At 51.1% G+C, this 16,624-nt stretch overlaps 1 protein-coding gene across 1 annotated transcript; it reads right to left on the bottom strand.

Annotated features, from left to right (window-relative positions):
• Nucleotides 1-4,341: 4,341 nt before the first annotated feature.
• Nucleotides 4,342-8,705, bottom strand: CCL25 (C-C motif chemokine ligand 25). The gene is made up of 6 exons (XM_045195831.3): nucleotides 8,650-8,705; nucleotides 8,359-8,460; nucleotides 5,647-5,764; nucleotides 5,416-5,552; nucleotides 4,973-5,089; nucleotides 4,342-4,743 (listed from the first exon to the last, which is right to left on the bottom strand). Exons 2-6 carry the CDS (start codon nucleotides 8,429-8,431, stop codon nucleotides 4,736-4,738), a joined length of 453 nt encoding a protein of 150 aa, XP_045051766.2. The 5' UTR covers nucleotides 8,432-8,460; nucleotides 8,650-8,705; the 3' UTR covers nucleotides 4,342-4,735.
• Between the last annotated feature and the right edge of the window lie 7,919 nt (nucleotides 8,706-16,624).

Below are 16,624 nucleotides of genomic sequence, written 5' to 3'. Positions count from 1 at the left end.
CTTCGATGCTCTCTGGGGGAAACAGGCCCCCCAGGTCCCCCACCTCCTTCCTGGTAGTGAATCAGGTACCAATCAGGTACCTCCCACACAGACTCTGGCCAGACTCTGATGCTCCCCACAATCCCTTCCGTGGCACTTGGATGCAAGAGAAATGGCTTGCCCCCTAGCCCTGTCTGTACTCCTCACCTCTTGGCCAGCAAAGCCCTTCCTCAGTTCTTCTGAATTTAGCACCAGAAGGGCCCATGGCAACCAGCTTAGCCCCTTTGTTCATCACCCCCTCAGACCCTCCACCTCTGCACCTCCTTCCTGCACCTTTGACGCCTGGGCCTTCTGAAGCCACCTCATCTCTAGAAGTTGTAGGGGTCCTCCCCTCACTCTCAGGGACAGCAGAGTACCTATATGTAGCTCTGTCCCTCCTGTCCCCTGGGGTCACTCCAACCATGACCCTGACCCTAGGTTGTTCAGGATAGCAATTTTGTCCCTGAGGCCACTGCTAGCCTACATTGCCACTATCCCTCAAAGGGTCTGAAAGCTGCACATTTATTAAGCACAGTCAATGCCACTATCCCCATCATACAAAGAGGAAACTGAGGCATGGAGGGGTAAGGTAATGTGCTCAAGTTGCAGAACTTGAAAGTGGCAGAGCAGGGATTCCACGGCTAGACCACATGGCCTTTTCTTTACAGCAGCTTTGGTCTTCATGGCCAGGCGTCCCAGGCCCCTCTGCAGTCACTACCCTCTGAGGCCATCCCTTTATAAGTTCTTCCCCAAAAGTCACAGAAGCCACTGCCCACATCTGGGACCAAATTCCTTCACTCCAAAGATTTTTCTGAACATATGCACAGTAATGGAGCAACAGTGAACAAAACCCCCAGAAATCCTTGCCCCACTGTAGCTGATACTCTAGTAGAGAGACAGATAAGAAATAAGTAAAATGTTGTATTTTATGACACATGATAGAATATGATACAAGACAAATGCTGTGGGGGAAATGAAGGTGGAAGCGGGATAGGGTTGTAGGGTCTGAGAGGCTTTTAATATCAAATATGAGTGGATTACTTTGCTCTGTTTTCCCGTTAGTTTTTTTGTTTTAACTCTTGTTGGGAAAAGCAGTGGCTGTCTATATTATCCCATTATTACCATAATTTGCTGCTTTTCAAGGGTAGGACCCTATCTGTGTTGAGTTTGCCACTTGTCACCAGCCCTTGGTCCTCAGAGTGGAGTGTGGTTGGACTACTGGGATGGGGCCTGTGGCTTTGCCTGCAATACCCACAGACTGCCAGTAGGTGTCAGTAGGAGCACGTCTGTGCAACAAAATGGGAAGGGCAGAAAAATCTCCAGAACTGAGGGGTTGGGAAACAGGAATAGCTTTCATTTTTAATGCAACAGCAAAACACCCCAGAAGCATATCAGTTAAGCAAAACAAACACATCACTGCTCAGAGCAAAGGAGAACCTCCTGTGGAAGTGAATGTGGCACCCAGCCCTGGTTAGCCTGCCATTACTGTCTGGCTGCCAGGAACAGGACCACACTCACAGAAGCTCAGATAAATGGAGGTTTGTCATCTGCACACAGAGGGCTCTCAAAGAGCCTAGATGCAGGAAGTGCAGCAGGCCTCTGGGAACCGGAAAGCTATCTGGCAACTCTTCTCTCTAGCCCAGCCAGATATTGTGTTTCTCTCACTGTGTCAAGTCTGGCATCTACTTCAGGCTGGCTTCTGCTGCAAGGCTCTTGGTTATAATTTCAACCATGCTTGGACACCTTTGAGTGGCTATAGGGCTCTGGGGCCTGATGCTGTCTAACTGACTCCCTGTCCAGGATTCTGGGGTCATAGCCTCAATTTTATCTGCCCAGACTGGCAGGGATCTCACTAAATCCCTCCACTAAGACGAAGGGTCTGGAGTCAGTATGTAAAACTGGCCGCCTACCTTCCTTCTTTGCTTTCCACCTGAGAACCAGGCTCCAATTTCATCTGTCTACAGCCCAAGCTGACTATTGGCTTTGTGGATCAAGGGCTAGACAGAAATCAAGGGCAGAGAGTGTTCTGTGTTTTCCTCCTCTTTAGAGATTGGCCAAAACCTCCCCTTGGCTGTGACTCCATGGCCCCCTCCCCACAAAATTCCACTTCTGCCAGCCTCTAACCGTCATCTATCTGGTTTTTCTCCCCAGTGAGCCTTGACTTGGAGGCCCCACTGATCTTGGGCTTGAATCTTTCATTCCTGGGCCCAGCCGAGCACATCCTGTAGCTGCGGCCAGCTCTGCAGCGTCTGGGAGGTCAGATCTGCTATGTCATTACCCGTGGCAATGAGCAAAGTTTTTTCTGTATGTATCACCTCCGTGGCCTCAGCTCCCTACAGCTGGGGCACTGAAGGCCAGGGCCTGGAACTTACCAGCTGGAGGTGGTGAGCGTGGCAGTGCCCTGGGGCACCCATCCAGAGGGCAGCTAGGGCTAGGGCTCCAGGCCTTGTGGCTGAAGGTTTGGCTACAGCTACTGTAGCATGGCTCCAGTCCCCTTCCACAGCTGTCTCTCCCCTGCCTCATTCCACAGGGTTTGGGGGAAACTGATGAAACTCAGCTCACTATACCACAGGGAGCCCCTGGTAACAAGCCAGGGTCTTGATAGGCCTCAGTGCTCCCATGCTGTCCTTCTCTCCTGAGGTGGGAGATTCTGGAACTGGTAGGGGTCCAACCTTGGTGGCAATGCTGACCAGGTGGAACCCCGAAACTCAGGGAGAGTGACATGCTATGTTATGACCTCACAAGATGAGCCTGTCTCCTGGAGGCAGCTGGAAGCTGTGGCTTGCACCTTCACCTCCAACACTGGAGTCAGACAGGGCTCTATGATTCACTGTATCTAGTCACCTCAGGCTAAACTTCTGCATCGCACAAGGATTCAACCCTAGAGGTTGGTGGGACAGAGGAACAGCGGATGAGGCGGGTGTGGGGCTCATCCCTCAAAGCAGAAGGGCCCAGAGGGCCCCAGCCAGTGTTGGTGACATGCAGCCATGTTCCTGTCCCCTAGAGTTCTAAGGACACTTTATATCAGAAGTAGAGAAACAATAAAGTTATTTTGGGTTCCATCTGCCCCCTTAGCATGTTCTCAAAGTAAGGAGTTGCTGCAGGGCCACATGGAGAACTGGAGACCCCAGGAGGGCAGAAGCTGTGGGAAGGATGAGCTACAGCCAAGGGCTCCAAAGAGAAAGCTTGTAGATGAGGTGGGTGGAAACCACCTCCAGCTGGGGGTGGGGACATGGTACACCAATAGGCTCTGCCAACTTCAGGCCTGTGTGTTTGGCATCAACTGAGCCCTCGTGGGTTCATCAGTACTGATGAAAATGACTCCCCTTTCCAGCCCATGTCCTCCATACTGGGCACCATTCTAAGTAGTTTCCAATTATTGACCCATTCATTACCTCTTTGTGGAAGAGGCAGTTAGCCTCATCCCCATTTTGCAGATTGGAAAACTAAGGCTCTGGGAGGTCAGCAACTTGATTAAGGTGACTCCAGGTTTCAGGTAGTGGAGCCGGGCTCAAAGTTGGGCAGCTGTGCCATCACCTGCTACACCATCCTGCCTGGCTCCAGGTTGGGCCAGATCTACCAAGTGTGACACCTGGGATTCTCATCCTGTAAACACGTAGTCAGCGTGCATGTGTGAACACCGCATTCGGGTGTGTGTTTCGTCCCCACACACTAGTATGAGGCGGGCAGTGTTATTACCCCACTTTATGGGGGCAGAGCCAAGGCTTAGAGAGTTTGTGGAATCTTCCTGGGTCACCCACAATAGTGCAGTGGGGCTTGGATGTGACCCAGGTTCCTCCAATTCTGGCCTCTGGCCCCAAACCACCCCGAGTCCTCTGAGAGGGTGCATTTGCTTTTTGGTCAGAGCACTCTCTGTCATGGTAGACCCAGTCTGCCTGAGGATGGCACAGTTGGGTGGATCAAATTTGTGTGGTGACCTGGACCCCAAAGTGTGGCCCTTCTTCTTCCTGTAGAACAGTCACAGGTCTCTGTCCTTGCCAGGGTCTGGGTCACCCAACTTATCAGGAGCTTCTGAGCACCCATCAGAGCTCACAGAGGCTTCATCCATTAGCTAGTCACTGCAGCCCAGGGACTGGGCAGAGCAAGCCTGTGACCCCCACTTTATAAATAAGGAAGGAGGCAGCAATAGAGTGGATGGTTTGTTCAAGGTCCCAGGCTGAACCCGCACACAGGCCTGCATCTGGCACATCCAGAGCTCGGCCTTCGGAGCTGTCTGGTCTCCTGTAGTGAGAGGGGATCATGTGGGATTCAGCACAGGCTAGAACTGGCACCCCATAATAACGTCATTTTGACAGAGACAAAAACGATATCCCACCAAAGGTTTATTTAAAAAAACAAAAACAGACCAGGAGTGGTGTCCATGGACAGACTAGAGCTTCGCAAAGACCCAGAGGCATGTGTGGCCTGGGATAGGAGACACATCAAGGTGATGTGTCTCAGTGATGCTCTTTAAGAATCATTGGCCAGAGCTGGCTCTGGTTGCTGAAGAACACAAGGAGTTTGAAATGAGTTCAGCTCCCTCCTTCCAGCCACCTGAGGAGCAGGAGGCAGCAGGGCTGAGGGAACTGGTGCAGGCTCAACACGGGAGCTGAGAGCTGGCCTGAAGGGGAGCACGGCTGGGGGCCTGCAGGGCAACAGGCACAGTGGAGTGAGCTCCAGCCCATCCCATGTGGGTTGATCCTAGAGATATGCGGGCTCAGGGTCCTGCAAGAAGGATTGGAGAGGACAGCAGGTGATGGGCAGTGGGGTGGTGCTGAGGCCCCCTGGGTTGGGTCAGTTATGGACACCTAGGACCCTCCCATGTGAGCCTGTGGAATTGTCCATAAAACCAACCCTCCTTCATCCTGGAGATGAGTCCCCTGACCCAGTCTGGGCTCATCATAAGCCCTCATTGTAGTGAGCCCAGAGATGGTCACATGATCTAAGTCATTACCTGGATTAGCCTGTGCTGGGAGCAGCAAGGCAATCTTGCTGCTTCTGGTGCGACCTCTAGGTGCGGAGAGTGGAAGCCTGGAGGTTTTAGGGCTCAACTTCCCCACAGTGGGACAGCCTGTCAGAAAGATGGAAAAGAAGTAGTTAGAAGAGTCCCCAATCCCTTTGAGCACCTGGATCCAGCCAGGCCTGAGCCATTGGCTGGTCATTTGAGCCCATGAGTGTTCCATTTACTTGACTTTTCATCTCTGGCAATGGAAAGTGTTTTGACTAAAAGAACTGCGTATTCACTAAGTCTCCCACTCCCCAGCAACGGTATTTCTATGTGGGTAGGGACAGCTGTCAGCATGCTGGGCTGCAATCCCCTCTTTGGGGACTGAGAAACTCAGGAGCCTGAAGCAAGGAGGAGAGGCTCCCTAGATGCTGGGCTGGGGTCTCACTCACGTTGGGAGGCTTTCTGGGTACTTTGGTGATGCTTTAGAAGGCCCTTGTTCCGAGTATTCAGAAGCCTTATCCCATCTTGTACCCACTTGGCTTGTGGGTTCCCACACACATTGAGCTCTCTGTGAGGGAAGTAGAATCTGCAGGTGGGAGGGGGAGCCAGTTTAGTGTGTAAGCAGGATGCAAAGTTATGTGTGAGCTCCCACCCACCCCAGCCCTCACTGTCCCACTCACATCACAGCAGGCAGGTTACAGCTCCTGCTCACATCCAGGCACCAGTAACTCTGGGCACGCCTGAGCACCCTCAGGCTAACGTGGGTGTTGTAAGCCAGGCAGCAGTCCTCAAAGTCGCCTGCAATCACACAGCCACCCCAGGCTCACTCTTCTATATGTGCCTGTGTGGCTGCATGTGCCTGGGTGTGCAGGCACAGCCACCAGTACAGGCACTCACAAACATACCATGACAGTCTCAGGCCCTGTGGAGGCTGAGGGACAGCCCAGGTGATAAGGAAGCCATGAGGCTCACCTTTGGTCCCTGATATGGGGGCATCTGGCAGGAATTGGAGAGGTCCTGAAGGACATGCTGGGAAAAGGGCCCAGGACCTCAAAATGAATGGGGAACCAAAGCCATTTCTACTCCTGCAAGGAGGGCAAGGAGGGCAGGTGCAGTACCCTGAGGAAGGGCTAGAGGCCCCCATTCCTCTCTGGGTCCCTCCTCCTAAAGTGAGCGGGCTGGTTGGCCTAGGCTCCTGGCCTCCTGGCTCTCGCTCCAGGCTGGGCTTCCCCCACTTACATCTATCTCAGTTACCTCCTCCTCTCTGTCCCCATCAGAGTGACCACTCCGAGTAACCTGACTAGAGATCAAGAGGTCTCTGCTCATTTATTTACCCTTTGGTTGAACAAAAGCATGTAGAGTTCCTACTCAGAGCTAGATGTCTAGACAAATAGGGGAGTTGGACCAGTGTAGTTACTGTGACGGGCGACTCAAGAGCTGGACACTTTTAGTTTTGAAATAATATTTTATGGAGCCAGCATGCACAAAGCTGACTTCAGCAGACCACAGCAATTTGACCTTTGTGCACCAGGGGAACTGTAAGCAATCAAGATGGCATCTGAGCCATTGTGTTCCAGGGAGAGACACCCAGCCCACCCTGCCCAGGACACAGGACCTATGGCCTAGATTGAGAATCACTGATTAATCCCTGGCTGCTGTGGCTCAGTGGATTGAGTGCTGACCTGTGAATCAAAGCATTGATGGTTTGATTCCCAGTCAGGGCACATGCCTGGTTGCAGTCCAGGTCCCTGGTGGGGGGCACGTAAGAGAGAACCACACATTGATGTTTCTCTTCCTCTCTCCCTCCCTTCTCCTCTCTAAAAATAAATAAAATCTTAAAAAAAAAAAAAGGAATCACCGGTCAAGGGATGAAAGGGTACTAGGGAAATTGCCAGAATGAAGTTTTTTCTGATTAATCTTTTTCCTGAGTTCCAAACCCCTTACCTACACTTTTTCCTCCTTATAAAAAAAAAAGTCTGGCTTGAAATAAAATGGAAGATGGTCTGTCAGGGTACATAACCCACTGTCTTCTCAGACTGCCAGCCATCTAAATAAAGTACCCATAAAGATTCAATCCCTGTCTCTGATTATTGGTCCTGGTGGTGACAGACAGCATGATGCTGACCTTTCTGATTTCAGCAGGGGATGTCCTGGCCTAGTGGGAGGCTGGGAAGTTGATCTAAGCTGGGAGGGAGAAGTGAGCTCAGGGACCTGGAGGGGAGGTGCTCAGAGGAGGTGCTGGTGCCAAAGGGTCTGGAAGCAGAGGATGAACTGATGCAAGAGATGTGCAGAGACGTTCAAGGTCCTCTGGGATCTGCTCCTCTGCTGACCCCTGGAGGGACCATGACTGAGTCCTGGCAGAGTGCACAGGGGAAGGGAGGAGGAAGGGGGAGGACTCCAGGGGCCACAGAGGGCAAGGGGCAGTGCAGTCAGATGGATGCTGGGCCCCAGGCAGGAAGTCCCTGGGGCTGGGGGCCACTCTGCTCCCACGGTCAAAGGGCCAGGGCTTGGCCTGGCTGCTGGAATAGGTCTCTGATAGCAGGACAATTGGAACGGAGCCCAGCTCCTTCTGGGGCAAAGACTAAGGTCTGCTAGGGGCAATGGGGAGAGGTCCTCAGACCTAGTGAGGGGTGGGTGGGGCAGGTGAGTGGGGCCATGGGACCTTGACTCTGCCCTGCCAGCTGCTGGGGTTAATTGGGACAGAGGAGACACTGGTAGGGCTCCTGTCCTGGGGGCACTGCATGCCCAGAACTGGCTTGTAGTCATCGAAATCCTCTAGTACCTAATCTAGGGAGGGGAGAGAAGGGATTTGCTGTTAATAAAATCATAGTAATTATTGTCGTTTCAGGCAGGCACTAGGCCAAGAGTTTTGCAGGCATCAGCCTGTCAGATCTTCATGGCCCCTTTCTGCAGTGGGAATTCAGAGCTCCATTTTGCAGATGAGGAAACTGAGGCCCATAATGGCTGATTAGTGACTCTGAGCCTGACTACACAGTTAGCCCAGGTTGGGGGAAGCCAGGATGGGACCCATTCCTCTAAGTCTCTGGGGCTTTGCAGGGTCAGGTCACTGCAGTGTGTCCCTGGTGGTAAGGGGCTAGGCCATCATTGGGAGCCACCTTCTCCTCTCCACATTCCCTGGGCTGTCTGGAGTCCCTGCAAAGAAGTCTAGGGCTGTGGACTGTGGTGGAGGCACGAGAAGGACCACTGCAGCCCCACTGAGCTGCATAGATGCCAGGAGTTTCTGCATGTCTGGGGGCAGGGCAGCTGTCAGAGAATTAAATGGTGGAGACAAGCTCAGGCTTCTGGTGGAGGGGATGGGCAAATGGGGGTGCATAGAAGGATGGATGAGGGAGGGGAAATCCGGGGAGAAGAGGTATGGTCCAAGACAGTACCTTGTGCTTGGACAGCAGGGGCCCAGATGCCCACGAAGCAGGTCACCAGGCAGGCCAAGAGCCACAGATTCATGGTGCAGGCTGGTCTTCTGCCTCCTGAACCTTGAGGGATAACAGGGGAGGGAGGAGGGAGAGGAGGACCCCACATAGACAGAGGCAGGCACTGGGAACACCCCCTATCTCAAGCCAGGGTCCCCTGCAAGGGAGGCAGGCAGCACAGGATGAGGACTATTCTTTCCTGAGAGACCAGCTGCTGGCCTCAGTTGTGCTGGGTGTGGGGAGAGCACTTACCAAAGCCTGTGGGTTTCCTGGTGACTCTGGAGCATATGCCCACTAGCCCACAGGCTTCCCCACTTTATAGATGGAGCCCCACCCTGCCACAACCCGCCCTCCTTCACCCTCCTACTTTTTCCTACCTGCTCTCTCACTCCACCTCCAGGCTTCTCCCTCTTGCCCCACCCTCCTCTCTCCTCCTTGTTTCTCTTTCTATCTCCTCTATCTAACTAAGGTCAGGATATACCTGGAGGGAGTTGGGGGGGGACTGGGGACAAGAGGACTCAAATCCAGAAACAATGACTCCCTCAACTGACTACTCAGATGTGGAACAGACAGTAGGCTGGCTCCCCCTTGGCAATAAGAGGCTGAAAGGTGGATGCAGAAGGACAACCCAGCCTTGACCTTGACCAGGTCACTTGAAAGCTGGCTACCTTGTGACCTCCCTCACCTTCCTCCCCCATTCCAGGCCTCTCAGCCAGCACCCTGCTTTCTCCCCAAAGGGCCCTTTCTCCTCTTTGTCCTGTTCTCTCTCCTGCCAGACACCTGGGCTGCCTCCTGTGGACAGGTCTCAGGCTGCCTAGAGCCCAGGGGAGGGACTTCACGGGGGCTCCCTGCTCCCAAGCCACCTGTGCTCCTGGGGCCCTGGCTTCACCCTGATTTTCTCTCTTTCCAACCAATGAGGTGACTTATGTCACAGAAATGCCCAGGTGTTGAGAACAGTCAAATCTATAGAAACGGAAAGTGAAATGAGTAGTTGTGATGGGCTGGGAGGAGGGAAGAATGGGGAGTGTTTTTCAGTTTTGTTTTTGTTCTGAAATTAGATAGTGGTGATGGTCCATTGACTCTGAGAATGCAGTAAACACTGCAGAATGGTCCGCTTGCAATGGTGCGATGTATGCATGTGGATTTTCCCTAATATTATCTTGACAATAATCTCAATAAAACTATTATATGCAACAAAGAAATGCCCTGGTTTTGGAAGAAAAGTCAGTCGGGAGCACCACGTAGCCACACCAGCAGAAATCAAATCACCTAGTAGGCGTTTCTTCTTTCCCTGGTCCTGTGGCCCAGCTTGAACAGGGGTGGACGGAGAGGAGGGGCGGAGAGGGCAGAGGTAGGGCAAGGGAGTGCTGCAGAGAATTCACAGCTGACAGCTTGTCACTTTTAACTTTTCGTTCCCCGCACCCTTGACCGTAGACCAATCCGGGTATATATAACAGCCTGTACCCCTTTTTCATCTCTCCTGCTCCACTAGGAACCAGTGGTGCGGAGCTCCTCGACCACTGCACTAGGCTGAGTTGAGGCTGGTTTGGACTTGGCTTTGGATGGTACCAGAAGTGGGGCTATCTGCGGAACTTACCCTGGGGGCGGGGCTTTGTGGAAGGCGGAGCTTTCTGGGTGGGGCTTGTACTGGCCGCCCCTGCCTTAGGCTGTGACTGTGGCTGTCCCTCTTGTGGGCGAGGCCCGGCCGGGACGCGGCTCCGCGTGGCTGCGGGCGTGGGGACGCGGCGTGGCGACCCGGGCCGGTTTCTGGCCCGCTGTCCCCGCCAGTCCCTCCGGTGGGCAGCGGCCAAGACCTGGAGCTGCCCAGACTTAGCCGAGGTCCCCTGCGAGCGAGGACCCCTTCCAGTCCCCACGGTCCAGCCTGGTTTGTTCCCGCCGCAGCCTTAACAGAAGGGCTCAGAGGCTGAGGAACCAACGCAGAGCAGACAGGGTCTGGCGCGTTCCTGGGCTCGGCTCACGACCCAGGTGTCCGGCCGGGAGACTCGTTGTCAGGGTGGCGGGGCCCTGCCTGAAAACGGCCTGCTGGATAAACAGCTCCCAGCAGGGGATCCTATTCTCCACGCCTGTGAAATGAGCGCCGCTGTGGGGACAAAAGCCACCTCTTGCCCCCTGGTCACCAGCCCTGACAATGGGGCCGCCGGGGGACTTCTCCAGCCTGGAGCTGAGCACGCTCAGGGGCTGACTGCACCCCAGGGCTTGCAAGACGGCTGTAGCGCGCGGACTGTGAGCAGGGCCGCGCTCTGCCCTAGGAGGTCCCGGGTGGAAAGTGCCACCACTGGGCGCACACAGGTGGCCCTGCTGTAGAGCATGGTGGGTGGTGGGCTCTGAGGGGAACACCAACACTCGCTCCCTCTGCAGAGGGAGTTCCTCTACAGGCTGAGTGATGGCTCACTATTTCTCCTCTTGAGGACGCTCTCAGGTGCTCAATGTTGGCCCACTCTACAGAGGAGAAGACGGATTGTCAGGGAGGCTAGGTCATTTCCCTCTTTTTGGCCAGGTAAATCAACTTTTCTTAAATACTGTGAAGGAAGGGGGGACAGTCCTCTCCCTAAGTGGGGAGGGCCATTGAACAGAATCCTAGGAGTCATCAGGAAAGATGCTGGGGAAATGTTCTGACAGGTATGGCTTGGCTGGTGGGGGTTCCACGCCTCTTCAGGGCACATGCCTGGGTTGCAGATTGGGTACCTGGTCAGGGTTCCTGCGAGAGGCAACAATGTTTCTCTCCCTCTCTTTCTTGCTCCCTTCCCCTTTCTCTAATAATAAAATAAATAAAATCTTTTTTTAAAAAAAAGGATATGGGAGAAGTACCACCAGTTGAAGTAAGGGTCCCTATGCAGCTGCATTTGCATGTCTGATCCCCCCAACCCCAGGTGCTGCCTGCAGCTCTCCTGAACCACTGTTGCCTCAAGATCTCATCAGCTCAGGTGGCCTCTGAGAGAAGCAGCTAGGGGCCCTTCTCTCCCCTCCTCCCCATAATCATGCATCTCTTGGGGAGACAGGTGTCCTGGGCCTGGACTCCCATTATGCTCAGCTGCTTCTTGCTCTGATCCAGATGCACAGTGGTTGTCAAGCAACTAGAGGAAGGGGGAGAAAAGGATGCCTTGCCAGCATCTGGGCTGACTTCCAGGGACTTGGTTTATACCTTGTCGCTGTGTGACCCCTTTTGCTGTATTCCCAATGTGGTTGGCCCTGGTCCCTCCTGCAAGGCCAGCTTTGAGGAGTTTTCCTTCCCAGGCTACCCAGCCACTTCTGTGTTCCAGGGAACAGCCACACTGATGGCCAGGGTGAGAGGACTCGAGGCTATTGGCACTGGCTGTGGCCTTGGCCTCAGTTCTTGTGCTTCTCTTGCTCTTTCGGGATTTGTGGGGGCTAGGCCAGGCAGGGGCTGGGGCATGAGTGGCTTGAGAGGGAGGGTGGTGGGCCCTGGGGAGAGGGTCCCATCCAGTCCTTGGAGCCTCTTCGAAGCTGCTAAGCTCCATTCACCCCTTCTACATAGGTTTCCTGGGTGCCTCTTACATACCAGCCCTGGGGTGATGGCAGTAAGGAAGCAGTTATGTCCCAGACATGAAAGATGACAAGGATGTGTTGAGGCCACTTGTTATCTCATTCATTCAGCACCTATCAAGCAGTTTCCATATGTCAGGCACTGGGCTGGGTGCTGGGTCAAGCAGTGAAAAGACAGGCAGTCCTAGCCCTGGCTCAGCTGGTTGGGCATCATCTTTAAAAGTGAAAGGTCGCAGGTTCTATTCCTGGTCATTTGGGGCACATGCCTGGGTTGCAGGTTTGGTCCCCAGTTGGGGCTTTTCTGAGAGGCAATTGATAGATGTTTCTCTCTCACATCAATGATCCTCTCCCTTTCTCTCTCTCTCCCTCTCTCCCTCCCTTCCCCTCTCTCTAGAATCAATAAAAGAAAAAAAAAATTAAAGACAGATGGTCTCAGTGCAGAGCAGACAAGCAGCAAAAAATGAAGCAAGATGTTGTGAGCTTAGGGTCACTGCCTCTATCCTGAGTGATAGGGAGAATTGGGGGACAAACTGCATTCCTTTAAAGAGAGTGGCTTGAAGTAACAATAGCCCTAGAGGGTTAATATTTATTCCCTATTTTATATGGAAAAAACAATCAACTGAGGCCCAGAGAAGTTAAGTTGCCTGACCAAGTGAGCAAGGTCCAGATTCCAAGCTTAGGTCTGACTCCTTCATTCCACATATATGGTACATACTATCGAGTGCTGTATTAAACACTTTTTAAAATTTAATAATGTATTTTATTTAACTCTATCAAAATACAGGAGTGGGCAAAAATAGGTTTACAGTTGTGAGTACACCAGTGTATCTTTGTATTATTATTTATTAATCACTGCATTATTTATACTGCATTATTTATTATTATTCTTTTAAAGATTATATTTATTTCTTAGAGAGGGGGAAGGGAGGGAGAGAGAGAGAAACATCAAATAGATGCCTCTCACGTGCCCCAAACTGGGGGACTTGGCCCACAACCCAGGGGGGTGCCTGACCAGGAATTGAACCAGGGACCTTTTGGTTCACAGGCTGACATTCAACCCATTGAACCACACCAGCCAGGGCTATTTTTTTTTTAAGTATTGATTTTATTGACTATATTGTTATAGTTGTCCCAATTATTTTCCCTTTGCCCCCCTCCGCCCAGTACTTACCTTCCCTCCAACAATCCCCCCCTTTAGTTCATGTCCATGGGTTGTCATGTAAGTTCTTTGGCTTCTCCCTTTCCTATACTATTCTTAACCTCCCCCTGTCTATTTGTACTTACCATTTATGCTTCTTGACCCCTGCACCATTTTCCCCTTTCTCCCCCTTTCCCCTCCCAGCTGATAACCCTCCATGTGATCCCCATACCTATGATTCTGTTCCTGTTCTGCTTGTTTGCCCAGTTCGTTTTTGTTTTTATTTTTTAGATTCAGTTATTGATAGTTGTGAGTTTGTTGTCATTTTAATGTTCATAGCTTTGATCTTATTTTTCTTAAATAATTTCCTTTAGCATTTCATATAATAATGGTTTGGTGATGATGAACTCCTTGCACTTGACCTTATCTGGGAAGCACTTTATCTTCCCTTCCATTCTAAATGATAGCTTTGCTGGATACAGTAATCTTGGATGTAGGTCCTTGCCTTTCATGACTTTGAATACTACTTGTCAGCCCCTTCTTGCCTGTAAGGTCTCTTTTGAGAAATCAGCTGACAGTCTTAGGGGCACTCCTTTGTAGGTAACTGTGTCCTTTCCTCTTGCTGCTTGTAACACTCTCTCTTTATCTTTAACCTCTGGAATTTTAATTATGATGTATCTTGGTGTGTGCCTCTTTGGGTCCAACTTGATTGGGACTCTGGGCTTCCTGGACTTGCATGTCTATTTCCTTCACAAAATTAGGGAAGTTTTCTTTCATTATTTTTTTTCAAATAGATTTCCAATTTCTTGCTCTTTCTCTGCTCCTCCTGCCACCCCTATGATTTGAATGTTGCTACATTTGAAGTTGTCTCAGAGGCTACTTACAGTACCCTCATTTTTTTGGATTCTTTTTTCTTCTTGTTGTTCTGATTGGTTGTTTTTTGCTTCCTTATGTTCCAAATCATTGATTGAATTCTCAGCTTCATTCACTCTCATGTTGTTTCCCTGTCGATTGTTCTTTATTTCAGTTAGTGAATCCTTCGTTTCTGACTGGATCTTTTTTATCCTGCTGAGGTCCTCCGAGTTCCTTGAGCATCCTTATATCCAGTGTTTTGAATTCTGCATCCGATAGATTGCTTATCTCCATGTTGTTTAGTTCTTTTTCTGGAGTTATGCTCTGTTCTTTCACTTTGGCCATGATTCTTTATCTTCTCGTTTTGGCAGCCTCCCTGTGTTGGTTTCTATGTATTAGGTAGAGCTGCTTTGACTCCGTGTCTTCATAGCGTGGCCTAATAATGTAGCAGATGTCATGCAGGGTCCAGTGGCACAGCCTCCCCATCACCCAAGCTGGGTGTTCGAGGTGTGCCTGCCCTTCATGTAGGCTGAGTACATCCTCTTCTCATAGTTGAGCCTTGGTTGTTGTTGGCAGATTAACTGGAGGGATTACCCAGGCCAGTCAGCTGCAAGGACTGGCTGTGACCACTCACCACCAACCTCCACCCTCTGTGGAGGATCAGCTTTGCAGGGCAGAGTGGAAGTGCTCCAACGTGGTCTGTAGCTGTCCACTGGGTGCACTGGCCATGGGGTTTCCTAGGTGGTGCAGGCCAAGGTCAGCCCCCACCTGTGTTCTGCCCAGGGCTGTCCCATCTGAGCTATAAAGCTATCTGAGATGGCTGCTACTTGTCCTGGGCTGGGGCATTCCCAGGTAAAGCCAAGCTGTGAAACTAAACTGGCTATTGCCAGTGCTAGGCCTGGAGCTCACTGGGGCCAGCTGTTGTTTGTTTGTGAAGCATGAGCCAAGACCAGCCATTCATTCATATGGAAAAGCAGCTTGTGTGGTCCCATAAGTTGGGTGGGGCAGAGGCTCTGGGGATCTCCAAGATGGGTCAGACAGTGTTAGCCAGGTTGATGGTGTCTCAGATATAGCACCAGCCTGCTGACTCTGTAGGGGGAGTGCTCAGAAAAGGGGCAACGGCCTCTGCTCACCATGATGTCAGACACTTCAGTCCCTCCCTGAATGCCACCACTGCCCTTCAAGCTGCCACCATGGCACTTGAGCTGAGTAGGTGAGTCCGTGTGTGGGTTCGTGTGTGGGTTCTTTAAGAGGAACAGCTTGGTCTCCAGAAGTTTCTTCCACTGACTCAAACCCTGCTGATTTTTGCAGCCAGAAGTTATGGGGGCTTATCTTCCTGGCACTGGAACCTTGGGCTGGGCAGTCTGTTATGGGGCTGGGCTCCTTGCTCCTGAGATATCCCTCCCGAATTTTTATCCACCACACGTGGGTGAGGGACCAGCCCATTCTGCATCTCTGCCCCTCCTTACTGGTCTCGATGTATGTGGTTTCTTTAATTCTGTATTTGTCAGACTTCCATTCAACTCAGTTTTTGAAGGTTCTGGGTGATGGTTGTTCTACATTTTAGTTGTAATTATTTATTTTTATTTATTTTATTTTTTAAGATTTTATTTATTATTAACAGAGGGAAAGGGAAGGATAAAGAGAGGGAGAGAAACATCAGTGTGTGGTTGCCTCTCACTTGCCCCCAACTGGGGACCCAGCCCGCAACCCAGTCCTGTGCCCTGAGTAGGAACCAAACCAGGGACACTTCAGTTCACAGGTCAGCACTCAGTTCACTGAGCCACACTAGCCAGGGAAGTTGCAATTTTTAAAAAGGTTTTATTTATTTATATATAGAGAGAGGTGAAGGAAGGGAGAAAGAGAGGGAGAGAAACATCCACGTGTGGTTGCCTCTCTCATGTCCCCTACTGGGGACTTGGCCCTCAACCCAGGCATGTGTCCTGACTGGGAATCAAATTGACAACCCTTTAGTCTATAGGCTGGCACTCAATCCAGTGCCACACCAGCCAGGGCTTTTAGTTGTAATTTTGTTTTTTTAAAGATTTATTTTTATTTATTAATTTTTTATAGAGGGGAAGGGAAGGAGAAAGAGAGGGAGAGAAACATCAATGTGTAATTGCCTCTTGCATACCCCCTACTGGGGACCTGGCTCATGACCTAGGCATATGCCCTGAGTGGGAATTGAACTGGTGACCCTTTGTTTTACATGCCGGCACTCAATCCACTGAACCACAACAGTTAAGGCAATAGTTGTAATTTTGATGTTGTTGTGCGAAGAGGCGAGCCATGTCTGCCTACATCCCCATCTTGAGTGGAAGCTCCATTATTTATTATTATTAACCTACTTTTGCCCACTTTTGCCCACCCCTGTATTATCATTTCAACATGTAACCAAATAAAAATGATTAATGAGATATTTTCCTTTTTTGTATAGTAAGTCTTCAAAACATGGTTTCTTGTATACCTGCAGCTCATTTCAAGTGCCAAATAGCCACATGTCTCTGGTGTCCACCTTACTGGACAGTGCAGTGCTAATCACAGGTAATGGTCAGCTCATAATTTTTTGTTGTTTCTTCTTTTAGAGCACTTTAATTTTCCTAGCAGAACTGAGGGGAAGGTACAGAGAGTTCACATGTACCCTGTGCCCTACACATGCACAACCTCTCCCATTATCAACATCCCCATCAGTGGGGACATTTGTTACCAGTG

This window comes from Desmodus rotundus, chromosome 9 (assembly GCF_022682495.2).
Source record: "Desmodus rotundus isolate HL8 chromosome 9, HLdesRot8A.1, whole genome shotgun sequence".
Taxonomy (NCBI): Eukaryota; Metazoa; Chordata; class Mammalia; order Chiroptera; family Phyllostomidae; genus Desmodus; species Desmodus rotundus.
This window is presented reverse-complemented; position numbering and strand designations above follow the sequence as displayed.

Bases quoted from the DNA above. Each gene is read 5' to 3' on its own strand.
- CCL25 (XM_045195831.3), bottom strand. From the start codon at position 8,431: ATGAATCTGTGGCTCTTGGCCTGCCTGGTGACCTGCTTCGTGGGCATC. The intron at 5,553-5,646 runs GTGAGTGGGACA...TCCCACCTGCAG, and splicing joins TGTAACCTGCCTGCTGTGAT to ATTCTACTTCCCTCACAGAG. The intron at 5,090-5,415 runs GTGAGTGAGACC...TCTTTCTGACAG, and splicing joins TACCCAGAAAGCCTCCCAAC to GCTGTCCCACTGTGGGGAAG.